The sequence below is a fragment of the Diceros bicornis genome, chromosome 17 (genome assembly GCF_020826845.1).
Source record: "Diceros bicornis minor isolate mBicDic1 chromosome 17, mDicBic1.mat.cur, whole genome shotgun sequence".
Classification (NCBI taxonomy): Eukaryota; Metazoa; Chordata; class Mammalia; order Perissodactyla; family Rhinocerotidae; genus Diceros; species Diceros bicornis.
Window position 1 is genome coordinate 26,832,300 of NC_080756.1, and position 19,073 is coordinate 26,851,372.

Here is a 19,073-nt window from a genome sequence, read left to right on the forward strand (position 1 = left end):
GTTTCACTGTTTTATGGTTTTGTCCTTCCTGTATAGATGAGCAGATACATGTATGTTTTGTAATTCCCCGTTTCTTACTCAGAAGATAGCATACTGTTTATATCTATATGCTCTTTGCTTTTTTCACTTAAAATATTCTGGAAATTCATGCACTTATAAATATCTTCTTCATCCTTTTTTCTTTTCTTTTTTTTTTTTTTATTTTACAGCTGTATATACTGTGTCTTGTGCATGTACCAGGGCTTATTCAACCAATTGCTTATGTTTGAACATTTTGGTAATTTCCATCATTTTGAATTATACGTAATGCAGCAGTGCATAGCCTTGCCAGATGTATGTTTGTGTTGTAGGGATTATTGGATTGAAGATACTGCCTATTTCCCTACATAGAGATTATTTGCATTCCTGCCAACAATTTATGAGGAGGCCTGTTCCCCACAGCCTCATCAACGGATTGTATTATCAAGTTTTTAAAATTTTGCCATTTTGATGAGTGAGAAATGAAATCTTAGTTTAGTTTTAATTTGCATTTCTGAGTGAGGTGAACATCTTTTTCTATACTTAAGAGCCATTTTTATATCTTTTTTTGGGTGAATTTTCTTTTAAATCTTTCACTTATTCTTCTATAGGTTTTTAAAAATAATCTTATTGATACATATTTTATAAACCACAGAGTTCACCCCTCTAAAGTATATAATTCAGTGGTTTGTAGCATATTTACAGTTGTGACACCATCACCAGGAGGGGGTTTTGGTCTTTACTTACCACTCCCCACCAACTGTTGCAAGTTCTTTGTATATTAGAGATATTAGTCCTTTATCTGTGATATCTGTGGTAAATATTTTCTCCCAATTTGACTTTATGGCATTTTTTTGCTGTTCAGAGTTGTTTTTTAAATTTTTGTGTAATAAGTTTAGCAACCTCTTTTTTTTTTAAAAAAAAGTCATAATTAAAAAGCCTTTTCCTACCTACACTCAGGTTGTAGAAAACTTCACTTATATACTGTTTCATTTATTACTTTTAGTCCTCTGCTCAATTTGGAATTTCCTATTTTGTATTGGGTGAGGAATGGATCTAATATGATCTTTCTCCAAATGACTATTTTGTTGTCTCAACACCATTTATTTAAAAGTCTGTTTTTAACCCAAAGATTTGAGACACTGACTTTATCATATACTGAAGTTTCACTTGTGATTTCTGGATTTTCTGTTTTTTTCCGTTGGTCTGTCCATTTGTGTACTAATACCACACTATTTTAATTAGAAAGGCTTTGTGCTGTGTTTTAGTATCTGGTAGGGCTACTCGCTCCTCATAGCCTGTCCTTCTCACTGTTTTCCCAGCTGTTGTTTGTTTATTTTTTCACAAATATCAGCTCGTTTAACTACATAAAAAACTTGTTGGTATTTTTATTGGGAGCATATCAGCGTCACGTATTAACTTAGGGACTGCTGACATTTTGATGGTGTTGAGACATCTTAATCAAGAATAAGGGCTGTCTTTCCACTTGTGTATTTCAGGATTTTTTTTTTTCTTTTTTAAATTAATTAATTTTTTAAAAAATTTTTTGTTTATTGCAGTAACATTGGTTATAACATTGTATAAATTTCAGGTGTACATCATTATACTTCTATTTCTGCATAGATTACATCATGTTCACCACCCAAATACTAATTACAACCCATCACCACACACATGTGCCGAATTATCCCTTTCGCCCTCCTCCCTCCCCCATTCCCCTCTGGTAACCACCAATCCAATCTCTGTCTCTATGTGTTTGTTTGTTGTTGTTATTATCTACTACTTAATGAGTGAGATCATACGGTATTTGACCTTCTCCCTCTGACTTATTTCACTTTGCATAATACCTTCAGTGTCCATCCATGTTGTCGCAAATGGCTGGATTTCATCGTTTCTTATGGCTGAGTAGTATTCCATTGTGTATATATACCACATCTCCTTTATCCATTCGTCCCTTGATGGGCACTTAGGTCGCTTCCAAGTCTTGGTTATTGTGAATAACGCTGCAGTGAACACAGGGGTGCATGTATCTTTACGCATTGGTGTTTTCAAGTTCTTTGGATAAATACCCAGCAGTGGAATAGCTGGATCATATGGTAGTTCTATCCTTGATTTTTTGAGGAATCTCCATACTTTTTTCCATAGTGGCTGCACCAGTTTGCACTCCCACCAGCAGTGTATGACAGTTCCCTTCTCTCCACATCCTCTCCAACACATGTTGTTTCCTGTCTTGTTAATTATAGCCATTCAGACGGGCGTGAGGTGATATCTCATTGTAGTTTTGATTTGTATTTCCCTGATAGTTAATGATGTTGAACATCTTTTCATGTGCCTGTTGGCCCTCTGTATATCTTCTTTGGAGAAATGTCTGTTCAGGTCTTTTGCCCATTTTTTACTTGGGTTGTTAGTTTTTTGTTGTTGAGATGCATGAGTTCTTTATATGTTTTGGAGATTAAGCCCTTATCAGATGTATGGTTTGAAAATATCTTCTCCCAATTGTTAGGTTGTTTTTTAGTTTTGTTGATGGTTTCCTTTGCTGTGCAGAAGCTTTTTAGTTTGATGGAGTCCCATTTGTTTATTTTTTCTATTGTTTCTCTTGCCCAGTCAGACATGGTGCTTGAAAATATATTGCTAGGACCGATGTCGAAGAGCGTACTGCCTATGTTTTCTTCTAGAAGTTTCATAGTTTCAGGTCTTACATTCAAGTCTTTAATCCATTTGGAGTTAATTTTTGTGTAAAGTAATGGTCTACTTTCATTTTTTTTCATATGGCTGTCCAGTTTTCCCAACACCGTTTGTTGAAGAGACTTTCTTTTCTCCATTGTGTGTTCTTGGCTCCTTTGTTGAAGATTATCTGTCAATAGATGTGTGGGTAGGAATGTTTAATAGTTTTTTTCATATTGATTTTGGACATATCTTAAGTTTATGCTTAAGTATTTTATCTTCTTTGTTGCCTTTGTAAATGGGGTTTTCTCTTTTATGTATTTGCTTTGTATCGAGTTTGGGAAACAATTATACTGCCCCTCCCCAACCCCTGCCCCAGATACCTGTCCTTCTTTTCTTGTTCTTACAGTCCCCTTTTGTGTAATTAAGGTGGATGGATAGGAAGAGATGATTATACTTCACATACCTCTAGATTGATGCATGAACCAGGTCTCTGTGAATATGCTAGGGACCAAGACTTGGGGCAAATCCAGATGAGGGTTGGATTTATGATTTTGCTAAGTGAGCTACATTACTCACTGTCCATGCAGCCGATTCACTGATAGCTGGGCACAAGTATATGTGCCCACTCATCTCTCATGTCGATGTGCTTTCTGTTCTGCTAGACTGTACCTATTCTTATGTGGCCATTAAGACAAAACATAAGTAAACAGTAAGAGTGCTAGTTTGGTTTAAGTGTGGGGTCAGGAGAAATGCTGATGCTCCTGTTTGCTAGATTTTCATTATTTGCTAATGACTAAAAACCTCTGGTCTGGTATGGCCTCCTTAATAGCAGTGAGGATGAGAATACTTAACTGTAATCCACTGTGACAGAGACTGTACTAGAACTGTGAGAGAGTGTAACAATTTGCCTGGAAGGGCCAGGGAAGGCCTCATCGAAGAGGAGGCATTTGAAGTGGACCCTGAAGAATGAATGAGTTTGCCAGATGAGCAGGGGCTATGTGGGCCAAGAACTGCCTGAGAAAAAGGCTCAGGGGTTGTGAAAAATCCCCAGAGAGGTCAGGCGTTGAGTGTTCACGGTGTGACTAGAGTGATGGGTGCTGGTAGGTGATGGCTGGGACCAACATGGGGATGATGCGGTAAGGTGACGATCTGCAGGGATAAGGAATTGGAGTTTTCTCCTGGAAGTCGGTGTTTCTCAAATTTGGTGGTAGGCAGAGTGCTAACAGCATTGTTGGCTACAGTTTGAGTGTATTGTTTGCTTGAGTTTTTGCCCTATAAACATGACAGATAAGGTTTCTGAATAATTAGTGTATCATGATAGAGCTACACTCACTGAAGAATTATAAAATTTAGTGTTAATGTTCATTTTAAAGTAGCAGACTTTGTATGCCTTCAGAAATCAATATCATATTTTAATAATGCTTTATCATGTGTTGTCAAAAGGTGATAAAAATGAAGAAGAGTACTTTTGGGGTTCTGAGACTTTGCAGAATAAAAAAGAAATGCTTTCCTGTAAAAATGTGATTTCTTTGTTTCCTTTGATCATTAAACAAATCCATTATTAAAGAATTAAATCTTACTAGTTTTCCTTGATCTTGTCTTTGATCTTTTATAAATATACATCTTTAAAAAGCTGAGTAATGGTTTTAAGCTGATTAATTACACTTGATTTTTAAAAAATAAATCTTATTTTTAAAATTTCAAATACTGATTTAATGATTTTTTCTGTTTGTTTTGAGTCTGTGTTAACTATAGCTATATCCGTCCATTTTTCAACTTAATGAAGTTAATCAGTCTTTTATGGTGCTCTTGGTTAGTGTTTTTATCTTTTCTTATCTATAATTCAGTAAGAAATATAATTTTTAAAAGAATTGCATTCAGACAAGGGTATTTATGCAAGTTTCAGACAGAATCTTTGTCATAGCCATCAAATGCAGTGAACAAATATGAATTACAAAGGATGTGAACCGTGTTTAAAATGTAAATGCATGGCCATGTCTGCCAGCAAATCAGTTTTTACAGTCCATACATACTTGTGAAATATTAGTTGTTGAGTGAATAAAAATATTATGGTTAAAAATTGCAAATTCAAAATGGCAACAGAACATTTTATTGCTCTATAAGGTGTTTTCTGCTTCATGTGTTTCATTCTGAATTATTATATTTCTTGGTATTTCTGTGTTAACTTTGACTTACTTCACACCCTGCTTATATTTGCATAACTATCACTGCAAGAGAATCTCGAGTGTTTCCCTCCTGCACTTACTTCTTGTATATAGTTGGCACTTAGCATTTGTTGGATTGAACTGCCATATTTTTAAAACATGTTCTATTCTTTGAAAATGCCTCAAATTATCATCATAGCCTCACCGTTTATTTGCTGCCTTTCAACTGACAGTCTTATATAAAGCATGACCTTCGTAAAAGTTTGCCTACTGGGTACTGTGCCAGGGAGTGATTAGCTGTGTGAGGAAAGGCTTCTCAGAGGAGCTGACATTTGAACGAAGCTGTAAGGATGAGGACCAGGCAGAGAAGGAAAGATAAAGACGAGTCAGGCACAGCATGCAATGGGAAGAGGCCTGCAGTCAGGGAAGGGCACGAGTGGTCTCCGGGAAAGGGAACACCTAGATGCTGGTTATGTACTGCAGAGCTCTGTGGGCACTGCAGAGTAGGCCAGTGGCAGAATGCAGTGACTTCAGGTGTATTTATATAGGTGGAAATTTTGGTAATTTATCATCTTCTCCCTTAAAGGTCAAATTACGTATGTTATATGATTGACTAAAAGAGCTCTAATTCATGAGCCACTGTTTTTATTTCAGGAAAATATTCATCAAAAGACTTTCCCAGTGAAGAAAAAAAATTTTTTTTAACCACAAACAGTGGGATTTAAATCACATGAAAATGAACGAACCGAATCTCAAGTACTTGATATTCCTGGGAATTAACTTTTAAATGCCTTTGTAATGATTTCATTTTATTGTCATTGTACAGTAAGAAAAAGATCACAGTCCAGTCTCCCATTATTGCCCACCTCTCAGGCACGTGTGTTTTGTACACATTGAAATATTACTCGACAGTGTCACTTGATAAAGGTGTAAACCTTGATGAAGGTTGCCTTCTTCAACGTGGATGCCACTTTTAACCCCTAGCAAATTTAGGCATATCTATAGACAGCACAGCACTTTTCCCAATTTCCCACTGTTAATTGAGCTTCATCTTTCAACAGGTCTTGAGAAACCACCTTGGCACGGTTTCGTTTGCCTGTCTGCATAGGCAGTGCTGTGTGGTAGTGAAGCGCTTGGGCTTCTGGAGCCGGGCAGCGGAGTGGAATCCTGGTTTAGCCACTGACTAGCTTTGTGACTGTGGGGAAGTTCTCTTCCTGCCTTAGTTGCTTCATTGTACATGGGGATAGTTATATCACCTGTTTCGTCAAGTTGGTGTGAGGCTTAAATGCATTGATACCTATAAAGATCTTAGAATGGTGCCTGGCATGGAGGAAGTCCCGTTTTTTTAACCAGTCCAGCTTTCAGTAATTTCTCCGAGGTACCCATGTGCTAGCTGTTATTATTTTCATTACATTCTTCCTAGTTAACCTTCCTCTCCTCTTTTTTTTTGTTTGGTCTTCAAAACAATTTTGGATATTTATCTTCAGTATATGTGATTTGGGTTTTAAAAATCACCCCAAGAGTGATGGTTTCATGCAGTTAATGCTCCCGTTTTCTTGCTTAAGAGATCCCAAGGTTTAGGATCCTCTCTTTGCATCTCTACGCTGATAAAATCAATGTTATAAATTAGCATCTAAGTTCGTCCTGTTCTCCGTAGATTGGCACGGAGTCCTAGATCCTACAGACTCTAATTGTGATTGGAGTGGTGGCTTTCCTGTCCTCTCCCTCAGTGTCATGTCCTGAACCTCAGGGAGAACCTCAGGTCAGGTGCAGCCCCCCGAGAGTTCAGGTTCGGAATTTCCTTTGGGATCTTGCATTTTTCGCTAACTTCAAACTTTCACATAAAATGTTCTATTTTCAAGCTCCATCCGTCTTTCTAATTGAAAATATACCTACTTGCAAATACTACATCAAAAACTATACCTGGTTGAAAATACTAAGATCACAAGTTATTTCCACTTAGCCACTACTACAGTGTTTTCCAAAATGTATTCCTCGGGATATTTATATATATATATATATATATATATATATATATATATATATATATATACATACACATATTTTTTTTTTTTTTGTGAGGAGATCAGCCCTGGGCTAACATCCGCCAATCCTCCTCTTTTTTTGCTGAGGAAGACTGGCCCTGGGCTAACATCCGTGCCCATCTTCCTCCACTTTATATGGGATGCTGCCACAGCATGGCTTGCCAAGCAGTGCGTCGGTGTGTGCCCGGGATCCGAACCGGCGAACCCCAGGCCGCCGCAGTGGAGCGCGCGCACTTAACCGCTTGCGCTACCGGGCCGGACCCATATTAATATATTTTATCGTAAAAAAGGACTGATCAAAAAATTTTGGAATTAGTGGGCCAAAAACATTCAACAGATGTATTTTCTGTTTTGCTTTTTAGAGTTTTTCATGTGCCCATGTGAATCCCCACGAAGAGTGGGTGATATTTAGGGATCCTGAGATGTTTTTATCCTTGGGATCCTTTTGTGCAGTGCGAGTTCTCTGGGATATGCTGTCGTTTCGCATTTCTCCCACTCCACGCCTCTCTCATTCCTTTCTGGTCCAGCCTCTACACTATTATAAGAGTGATTTTTGGCTTTCATTGGTTTCTCTCAGATACCTTCAGAGCTTTTGGTCATCATCTCACACCAGTCAGTATCTCTGGGTCTTCTCTACCCTTGAACATGTTCTTGCCTTGGCTTGGAATGACCCGCCTCCATTACCTCTTCTCTGAAAAGCTTTTCCGGATACCAGCAGTGATTTACCATGACTTTCTCCGTCCTCTAATGTGAGATCATAGTTCTGTTTAGTTCATTGAAAATGTTTGTTGAGCTAAACTTTTTGGGAGGCTTTAAATGGAGGTTGTCAATATTAAGTTGATTGAAGAAGTTGTTGGGAATATAAATTTCTATATATATCTTTGTCTTTTTATTTTCTTTCTCTAGTGTTCTTTTGAAGATGACGACATCCGTTCCTTATTAAAACCTTTAGAACTGGAGCTACAAAAGACAGTGCATACTTACTGTGGAAAAATTTATAAAATATTTGTCAAACAGCTAGCAAAAAGCATACGAGATCGTTTTGATAGACCACCAAAGGAAAGGTGATTCTTGGTGACCACTGAATCAAATGAATTAAAACAGCAAAGGATTGGAGGATATGTGTGAAGGAATAGTCTTGGATGAAGTGTTCAGGAAGAAATTATTCATCTTCAGAATAATGTTTTTTCCCTGAAGAAGTTAAATGAGCAATATATTCATGTAATGAAGAATAACTTAAAGTCTTGGACCCCAGCAAGAAGACATTTTTGATCTCTGATGTTTTGTAATGTTATTTGCTATCATTCCAGTATTGATGAAAATATTATTGAATGGTTGTAGTCTACAGACTTCGGTTGACTCTTATTCTCAAGTGAGTAAGAACACTGGGAGGGGTGTATGGATGGAGAAAATGTACCTCATACACAGTAGAAACACTCAAACTGTGAGTATAGCAATAATTTTATGTCAGCACTAACCTCACTTTAAATGTGTGAGAAAAAAGTTGTTTACAGGAGCAGAAAAAGTTCTGTTTCTAAAGAAATGTGATGTAACCGATGTGTAATTGACAATCTATGTGTGCCTTTATACATTTCATCTCTGTTTTAAAATATTTTTGTGACAATCATGTTTAAAACTATTTCTAGGTTATAAGTAAGCTGCACATTTAAAATTGAGCTGTACAAGAAGGAAGGAAAATGGTGAAAATTTTGGAGTTTTGGTTTCTATGTGTGTGTTTGTGAAATGTAGTATTTTCATTTGTGTATGCTAAACTGTCTTGCCAAAACTCAGATCTGAGATTGTTAAACAGATATTTTGGGAAATTTTTTATCACTTTAAATGAAAATTTTCAGCTTTACTGGGCATTCTGGAATCTGGTGAGATCCTAAATAGTATACTTATATGATGGTGGAAAATGTGATAGATCAAAATGCATAAGCTATATACTTCCTGTGAACAGTAATTTTAGTTACAATGGAGCAGAAAAAAATAGTCCATTTAAATGTCTTTTCTTCTACCTCAAAACGGCTTTGCAAAATATTTTTGAAGAAGCAAATGTGTAGAGCCTTCTTCCATGTTAGACAACATTCATGGATGATTTTAGTTAAGAAGGTTGTTACATCTGACTATAGGAAAAGTAGTTTTGATTGGTTAATGTGCATATCTTCCCTTTTTGAACATCACTTAAGACAGTTATTTTTTTTTAATCTTGAAGATAAGAAAAAATATTACTTCTCTTAGTGTTCTTGACCCCTGTCTAAAGTAGGTGTAAATTCTGAGTACTTAGCATGTACTGTGCTGGGCACATATCTCATTTTACCAAGTACTATATGGTTGTCTTCTTTTTCTCTTTTAGATATTTTAATGCTTAAGTAGAGAAGGGAAAATCATGAAGGAAAAATATCACTTATGCGAAAATAGTGGTGATTGGCTTATGAAGACACAGTGCCCTCTGTGGTGACATGGAATATACAGAAAGAGGTTGTCAGTACAGTTGTCCCCTGTCTTTTGTAGTTCAATCAGGGACAAATTGAAGGAGGAAGGTGTACGAGAGGCAAATTAGAAGTTGATAACCAGCCCAGTACTCTTAGAACAGCTGCACAGAGAGCACAAGCTATACATCCTTGGCAGAATGCCATGGTGAATGTAAGAACTTGTGACCTGTGTTGAAATTGAGTTTGCTGAGTAGGAAATGAGAATCGTAGAATTTGAAGTTTGGAGGGTGTATACAAGATCATTTCTAATGGTCCCCAAATGAGACCATTGTCCGTATGGCTGTATTAGACTCTCGTGGGGAGCTTGTTGAGAATGGATTCCTGGGTTTCACCTTTGGGGACTCTGGTACACTGTGTCTAGGATGGGGTCTGCAAACATTTTTTTAATGAAGAAATTTTAAAATTACACAAATGTAGAGAGAATAGTACAATGGTGCTCATCATCCAGATCAAACACTTATCAATATCTTACCATATTTGCATCTTCTCTACCTTTTTTCTTCGCTGAAGTATCTTAAAGAAAATCCCAGACGTCATGTTATTTCACTGCTGTAAACACTTAGGTAACTACAGTGACATCATACCTCCTCCATATTAAATGAATATCCAGTCCTTAATCAAGTTTCCCTGATTGTCTCCAATGTTAGAATCAGGGTGCAAAAATAAGCCACGTTAGGTTTCTGCTTTTTTGTTGACAGGCCAGCGATCACGTGTCCAGACAGGCAGCAGGGGACATGTGGGCGGGTGAGCATGAGTCAGGCAGGTAGGCAGGCAGCAAGCAGGGAGGATGCAGTTGGGGGCTGCCCCGGGAAGGGTGTGGCATCCCTCCAGCCACTGCCTGCTGGGGCCTCAATCTGTGCCTTAGAACTCAGCTTAGGACTCGGTGTCTACCACGCGAAAGGCTGGCCTACCTGAGTCGGGCATTGATGAAGACTGAGGGCTGGCCTCCTTTTGTACTTGGATCTCCTTCAGTGCAAAAGTGGAAGTAGCGTCAGGAAGTTTGTGGATCCACTCCTCCACCTGAGGGAGAATGTGTGTTTCGTGGCGTCCTCTGCCGAGATCCGATTACCACCTTCAGACTGCAGCGACTTGGTGAGGAGGTCAGCCCCATGGCTGCCAAGTCGGGGTGCATGGCTCAAAAAGTCCTCGGCTCTGTACTTGGGGTACTTGTGTGTCTTGAACTCTTCGTTGGACAGGATGCCCGGCCACGTCTCCTCAGTTGGGGTTCCCAAGATGGCAGATGAAGTGCAGCTGTTCCTCCACTGTGGAGCCAGGGAAGAGGGGCCGGCCCATGACCATCTCATAGAAGATGCAGCCCACGCCCCACGTGTCAGTCTGGGTGGAGTAGTCCGTGGACCCAAGCAGGATGTCAGGGGGCCAGTATCACCGTGTCAGCACCCCGGTGGAGTAGGCCAGGGGTGAGCTCTCCTCTCTCGTTGAGGAGCAGGTTCCAGGGCTTGAGGTCTCTGTGTAGAACCTTGTGCCTGTGGCAGCAGGCCGGGCCACAGAGCAGCTGGAACAGGAACAGTTTCACGCTGTGCATGTTGATGACGTTCCCACAGTCGTCCAAGTACTGCTTCAGATCCTTGTCCACGTACTCAAAGACAAGGGGGAGGGACTTCTCCATGTGGATGACGTCGCGTAGAGTGACGATGTTGGCGTGTTTGAGGTCCTTGAGCAGGGACACTTCCTGGATGGCGGTGCAGGGTGCCCCCCGTCTGTGTTCCAGTCTCATCTCCTGGAGTGCCGCAAGGTTGTCTGTGAGCTTGCTTTTGCCTTTGTAGGCGCTGGCCCAGCGACCCTTGCTCAGCTGGTCCAGCTTGACGTAGGTCTCCAGTTTCCCAAAGCCAATCTCGGACTGGCTGACGTGGCGGAGTCGGTGGCCGAGGGGCTTGTCGCAGATGGGGCTATTGAGGGTCAGCTTCTCAAGGTCGCCCTCGGGCAGCCAGATGATGTCGGCTGGTAGTGACAGGTGCTTGTTGATGTCCGCCGTGGAAATCTCGGGTGGAGGATGGTTGTGCATGCACCCCCTCACTGGCAACTGCATCTCCGAGGACGTGGCTGGAGCCTGGTCACTTTGCCTGTCAGACCCCATCTTCAAGTCCTCATGTCCAGTCTCTGGTCCAGAGCAAGCTTCCCCAGGGGTGACACATGGGTGGGCCTCTCCAACGTCACTGCCACCGCCACCACCACTCTCATCCAGGCCTTTCTGTTCAGGGGTACCATTGGTCTTGTCTACACCTCGGCCCCCTCGGAGTATCATTGACAGCTGCCCTTTGACCTTCTTCATCTGATCCATGGCGACTGGCGGCGGGGGTGGGGGGACGCCCGAGCAACCTCAGCGCTGCAGGGCCGGCACGGCGGCACCTTGATTCTATTTTTAATAAGCACCTTAGATGAGTTTGATGTCAGCTAATTTGGGAACCACTGGAAATCATTTTGCCAACTTGAAGGTTGAAGTTAGGATTCCATAGTTTTGGCACAGTTGGTGGATTATAAATGTGATTCTGAAATATTAGAGGAAGTGCTTGGGGTTATTGACAAGATATGAATTTGTTATTAGTAAGTTCCTTAGATTTAATTTCCTCAGTGAACAGAGACTCTCAGCCCTGTGGGCTCTACTCTGATTGATTGGGACTATGTGGAGTGTGGTCATAGTTTAATCTAGCTGGACTGTATACTGTGGTCTCACGTGTTGTGGCTTATTTACACTGTCACACACTCTACTTTGTGGATCGTTGGAAGGTTCTTCATCTGGTTTATGCAGACCTGACCTAATTGGGCATTTTACCATAAATTGGGTTATGGTGAAAACTCTCCACTTAGGGACTATTTTTATCTAAAATTTAGGATATCACAGAAAGTCCATAACAATATTAAAATGAGTATTCTCAATTTATCTTTAGATAAGGTAGCTTTTCCCTTGAGAATACTCAAGAAATGCAGTTCTCAGCATTAATGAGGTTAAATTATAGAACAACTTAGAGAACGTATTGTATTTCTTTTTATAAAACAGTATATCTATGCAGTTTATATAAATTACATTATATATTCTTTGAGTCTATGTGTTAGAACAATTCTGACCTCAGAACTATCTCTGGGTTACAGTATTACCAAAGTGGAATGACTTTAAAATGTAGTCAAACTTTATTTGTGTGAAGTAGCCGTCTTAAAGGAACTTGGAAAACCTTTAGAAAATATGTATTGTGATTTATATTTTAAGAAGATACATACTATTTTTTTCCCCTATGAAGAAAAAATAGTTCATAATGTATAAAGTAACCCAGTTATCTTTGGACATTTTTGAGCCTGAAACAATATTACTGCTTACTCATTGCTCTTTGCCTCCAGTCAGATGTTATTGGTATAATGGAAGGAAAACCAGACTGTGAACTAGATCTGGATTCTCTTGGTTAGGGACGCCAGGCATATCATTTAACCTTCTCTGTGCCTTAGGTTTGTAAACAATCAGTATGCCCTTTCAACCTCGTGAGACTCAGAAGTCATGAGTCATGAAGTTGTGAGACCCGGAAGAGAGAATGGATTTGAAAGCATTCTGCGTGGCTTATCTCAGCCCACACCAGCCTTACTGTTGAAGGTCTGTTTTGCCCTGTTGTCTCCTATGCGGCTCATTCTGCTTCCTTAGCCTGAATGTCTTCTGACATATATCATAGCTCCAGTATGAATTTGCTTATATTATGTAAGGAAGAGTTTTTAAGGAAGAGAAAGCAGAGAGGAGAAGAATGATGTAGACGAATGATCGAAAAAAGAAGGAAAAGAGAGGAAGTGAGGAAAGTGAGGAAAGAGGAGGGAGTGAGAGTGAGAATGGCAAAAGGCAGAAGAGTAAGAGAAAAGATGGAACGAGAGTGGGAAAATTGAGACACGGAGATGGAGAGAAATGATGCGGAAACAGTCGCCCCCGCCCTGTGCCGCTGTCTGCCTGCCCTCCTCTGTGTCGGTTCAGGAGGCCCTCCAAGGGCAAGGAGGGTGGTGGCCTTCACGGAGGGGGCAGCAGGGCTACCTTTGTTCGATTGTTGACACTAGAGTCGTTTCCGGGTCACTCTGCCCACTGCGCATTTAGTGCTAATGATTCAACATTATATTTTTCACTGGATCCCAGTTTGTGAGCTAAGACCTGTGAAAACACCATGACAAATATCCTCCTTTTTAATGTTGTCTGTTCAGTCATCCCACATGTTGGCTTATGTGAAGCTAACCACATAGAGTCACAGGGGAGGTTAGGGTTGGGGGCTTCCTGCGGTCTGAGGGGGCCCGGGAATCTACTGCAACAATTTCCCAGATGAGCCGGTAGGAGGCCAGGTTTGGGAATCACTGCCCGGCCCGAGTGGCAGCTTACACAGTACATCACATCTCTTGATTCCTCAGCATACTTTCAGCTGAACCCTTATGAATGGATTCAAGAGAACGGGAGACAGCAGAAATGCATTAAAGGGAAAAACCTTAAGAGAGAGTATTCGGTGTCTTCTTTTTCAGAAGTTTATGTTGTAAGAAATACCTTAGTAGGAATCAGAATCTCTTTGAGGTATTTTAAGAAAGAACACTGATCTGTTGTTTTTCTTTTAAATAATTTTTGGTTCCTTAGACTAAATAGAGAAGGAAAGTAGGGGGTGCAATATGTCAGGTGTGGGGCCAGTTATCCATTTATTAAATGTAATTTCAAGTGTCTTAAAACAACAGTTGCCTTATTGCATTTTAATATTTAATAAAAGTAGATTAAATAATGATTTGTACTGTAATAGTTATCCTTTTATACATTGCCAAAGCAACCCTTTTTTGCCTATTAAAGTCTGGTAAAGTGTTCTGACGTTTGTTGTTTCTTAATTCATTGAACATGAAACTAGATTTTTAAAACTAAGTTATATAAACTTAAGTCTAAAAGGTGGTACAAGATTGTTTTTTTAAAACTAAAAATGAATATGATGTTAATTCAAATAACTAGTAATTACAGAATCATGAGAAGAACATGGAATAGCATATTGGACCAGGTGATTTAAAATTGAATACAAATCAATGTCAAGCTTACTTTTAAATGGAAAATATGTATTGTCACCTTATCTCTACCAATAATTCTAAATGTCTAATGAGCTTATTCTGCAATTTTCTCTAAACTCAGTTTTCAAACAAAAGAGAGCCTTTGAAAAGATATGAAGAAAGAGAAATGAAAATTTCTCTCACTACTAATACTGTGAGCGCTATTTGGAGGGTCGGTGGTCAGATATTTTAATATCAAACTTTAGACCTGATGTGGAACCTTTGATTATGTTTAGTTTTATGTACATTCTGAATTTATGAGCCTAGTCACACACATAACACCATAGCAACTCCTTGTAAAAGTTGAAGAGAACACAACAGTGTATATTCCATTTAAAAAGTAAATTGACTTTGACTAGGATGGAAAATAGCTGTTTTCAACCTTTGTTTAAAATCTCTTCAGGGAATATTGGAATGTTGCACAAAAATAATTCAGGGCTTGTAGTGTAGTTGTAGAATATGTCATCCATTCAAAACTTAGCAGAACATACCTGCATCTCATGCATTGTCATCAAAATTTGAGAGCTGGACCAGTGGTATTTGATGAATGCAGTAACAGAAGACCTATGGAGAAGATGGTGGTTTGCACCATCCTAAAATCAGAAACTAGAAAAGGTTGCAGGTGTTTCAGTTTTTCACCAGTGTTTTGCATAGGTATAGTAATATTTTGAGCAGTGATGGTTCTAAAGCTGCAGGAAGACATCTTGGTCTACTGTGATATGTAGAGATTACTACCCTTAAACTGCTCTTTCTCTTAAAATGGGATATGCTTTTAGGATAATTTGGATATCTTCCTCCAAATATTTTGTGTATCTTGACGTTTATTAAAGGAGAATATAACATTATAGATTCAGATGTAACCTGAGAATAATGGAAAGTTGCATTGTTCTGTTTTGGGGAGTTCACCTCATCTTTTTCTTGAGAAACTGTGTGTTGCTGTTACTAAATAAACATCTACTCAATAAATGTTTCATTTCTTCAAATGATGTGTCTGGATTATTCTAACAAGCAAAAACAGTTTTGGAATCCTTAGGGTTGGGATGCTTGATAACTAGGAGTCTAGGCAGAGGGCAGTTTCTAGATTGGCTAATTCAGCAGCTGAACAATGTCGTTAAGAACCTAGGTACCTTCTGTCTTTCCATTACCCTTCTCACCATATGAGCTTGGTCTCCCCACGTGGCCTCAAAGTGACAGCCAGCGTTCCAGGTCACAAATAACAACCAGAGGTAGAAACATACGTCTTTTTTATAAGAGGAAAGTTCCATGTTCACTTGCCCTCATAGCCATAGCAACGTCTGTGTCTAAAACAATCACTTTGCAAGGGGAATAAAACTGTTTAATGATTGCTCATCACCATAAAGATTTGCCCCAGAACTTACACGGAACCACATCAAGTTCTGTTGGAAGTTGGTGGGGTAGAAGGGTAGGGGGTTGGGGAGGTGGCTGTTGGGTAGGCAACAGACCGTACATTATTTTACTGGCCCAAGTATTTCTTAAAATTTCCAGGGGGATCAAAGATCTAGAGAAGAGCACCTTTTCTGTGCAGGGGTGTAATTTTGCTTTAAAAAGTCTTTGTAATGTGATAACCAGTTCTTAGTTTTACATATTTTATTATTTATACAATGGGTTTTCTAGTCACAATCATAGCATAAAGGGTTTTAAAAGATTGTTGCTTCCAAGAAGAGTTTAAAAGTTATTTTAAATTCATGATGCAAAATGTATTAATAGCTACTTATTAGCAATCTGTCATATTTTTAATTAAATTTTTTCTAAGTTACAGAATGTCCTAATTGAAACAAAAATTCAAAGAATACAGAAGAATTAAAAGTTGATGAAGGGGCCAGCCTGGTGGCGTAGTGGTTAAGTTCGCGCTCCACTTCAGTGGCCCAGGGTTTGCAGGTTCGGATCCCAGGCGCAGACCTACACACCGCTTATCAAGCCATGCTGTGGCAGGTGTCCCACGTATAAAATAGAGGAAGATGGGCACAGATGCTAGCTCAGGGCCAGTCTTCCTCAGCAAAAAGAGAAGGATTGGCAACAGATGTCAGCTCAGGGCTAATCTTCCTCACCAAAAAAAAAAAAAAAAATCTGAAGTAAATAAAAGACCTTCCTATCCATCCATCACAAAAACATTTGGTGTGTATCCTCCCAGTCTCTTGCTATGCGTGTATACAAGACACACACAGGTATGGTTCTAAAAAAGGCTCCAAGTTACACACTCTTCTACAACTTGCCTTTTTTCACATAATATACCATGACATCTTTCCTTGTCGATATGTTAGATCCACCTCATTCTTTATAGCTGCGTATTATTTCATAGTAGTGTACTTAAGTAGAGATGAACACACAGACTTCTGAAGAATAACAGTGTAAGTAATGAGTTTTAACTTGATAGGGGAAGTAGTAATTAACCACTTTTCCCATTTTTTGAGTTGTGTGATTTAATTTACTCTTAGGAGCATTAAGTTGTAAATAAACAAACTAGTGTACCTCAAGCATCAAAGTAAATGTCAGATTGTTATAATTTTATTTTTTTAAATTAAAAGGATGAAAGTTGGAGCTGGCATGGTGGTGTAGTGCTTAAGTGCAGCACGCTCTGCTTCGGCGGCCTGGGGTTCACAGATTCAGATCCTAGGCACGGACCTGTGCACCACTAATCAGTCCATGCTGTGGTGACGACCCACATACAAAGTAGAGGAAGATGGGGACAGATGTTAGCTCAGGGCCACTCTTCCTCAAGCAAAAAGAGGAAGATAGGCAACAGATGTTAGCTCATGGCCAATCTTCCTCACTAAAAAAAAAAAAAAAAAATCCACATAAAAAATTAATAAATTCAACTACATGAAAACATTAAAAAAATTTATTTAAAAATTGACCACCAAATTTACCTGTGCTTTGCCTACTGTTCTTCAGTATTTAAAATATATTAATAGGGCTGCTTAACTGGTTAAAAGAGGTTGTTAATCCTTTAGAACAGTTCTGTCCAACAGAAATATTATGCAAGCACATATTTAATTTTAAATTTTCTAGTAGCCACATTAAAAGCAGTAAAAAGCACTTGAAATTAATTTGAATAATATATTTTACTTAACCCAATGTATCCAAAATATTATCATCTGGACATGTAGTCAATATAAAAATGTGAGATATTACATTTTTTTCATACTAAGCATGTATCTTTCACGTACAGCATATCTCAATTCGAACTTGCCACATTGCAAGTGTTCAGTGGCCACTGGTGGCCACCATGTTGGACAGCGCAGCTCTAGAATGTAAACTCTGAAGGCAAAAACCATTTCTGTTTTTACTGTACTATCTCTGTCATCTAATGCTGTGATTGTACGGGGTAGACACTCAAAATGTGTTCAATGAATTTTAATTGAAAGATATTTTATAAAATTATGGAGGTTTTTTTTTTGGATAAATTTAGAGAAGGGTTTAAACTCTAGCCATTGTATTTATAAAGACTTTAAATAAAATTCTATTCCAAAAAATGTATACCCTCATCTATAGTGAAAGAAATTAAACCAGAAGAGGTGAATTTTTTTTTTTTTTTGGTGAGGAAGATCAGCCCTGAGCTAACATCCATGCCAATCCTCCTCTTTTTTTTTTTTGCTGAGTAAGACTGGCCCTGGGCTAACATCCGTGCCCATCTTCCTCCACTTTATTTGGGGTGCTGCCACAGCATGGCCTGACAAGCGGTGTGTTGGTGCGCGCCCGGGGTCTGAATCCCAGCCGCCAGCAGCGGAGCGCGCCCACTTAACCACTACGCCAGGGGGCCGGCCCCATGAATTTTTTTTTATCTAATGAAAGTGAGTTTTGTTTTGTTTTGTTTTAATGAATGAAGCCCAATGCTGGCAAGACTATGGCAGGCTTAGCTTTGAGACTAGCAACTTCCACTTTGGACTCTTAGAATCCTGAGTTTCCTTGTAAGACGTCTGACTCCCTTGCTGTAGCAATCACCTGGAGACATGCTGAGACTGTATGGCAGGGGAGAGGGTCCCAGTTGAGACCAGGCTTCTGGCCATCCCTGCCAAGTCCTGTCATGTGAATGAAGTCGTCTTGAACCCTCTTGGACCAGGGTAGCTATATTGATCCTCCAGCCCAACCCTGTCACCAGTTGAAAACCACTGAGTGACTCCTGTTGACACCAAGTGAAACAAGCCCTGCCCAAGTTCCTGACCCACAAAATCATGCGATATAATAGAATGATTGTTACTTGAAGTCACTAAAGTTTTGGGGCAGTTTGGAACACAACAGACAACCAGAACACCTACACTGACTACCTATTTAATAAAGTTGCAATTTTGCACCTGTCTGTACTTGGGTACTCTCAATTCTCCTCCTTTGCTCTTTTTTTCCCTCCACAGTGTTTATCACCCTCTAATGTAATGTAGTATATTTATTTACTGTTTATTATTTCTTATCTTTCTCTATTCATTCAACAACTCTCTCCCCCTGTTCACCAGAATATAAACGGATTTTTTTTTTCTATTTTATCTATTGATATATTCTTGGGACATAGAAGTGCTCAACAAATTCTTGTTGGATGGATGAGAGGTAAATCCATCCTTTATCACAGTATACAGAAGTTCTCAATAGAGCTGGCCAAGAATGAGCAAGATATTTAA

The 19,073-nt window shown here is 39.3% G+C and overlaps 1 protein-coding gene and 1 pseudogene across 2 annotated transcripts in view; one reads left to right on the forward strand and one right to left on the reverse strand.

The window, feature by feature from the left end:
• Positions 1 to 15,425, forward strand: part of GXYLT1 (glucoside xylosyltransferase 1) — a 51,243-nt gene extending 35,818 nt beyond the window's left edge. For both annotated transcript variants that reach the window (XM_058558483.1, XM_058558484.1), the window contains one exon: positions 7,802 to 15,425. In XM_058558483.1, coding sequence (XP_058414466.1) covers positions 7,802 to 7,963 — 162 coding nt within the window. In that variant the 3' untranslated portion in view covers positions 7,964 to 15,425. The remainder of the gene's footprint in view (positions 1 to 7,801) is intronic.
• LOC131416177 (cyclin-dependent kinase 16-like) lies at positions 10,085 to 11,689 on the reverse strand (annotated as a pseudogene).
• Positions 15,426 to 19,073: the final 3,648 nt, after the last annotated feature.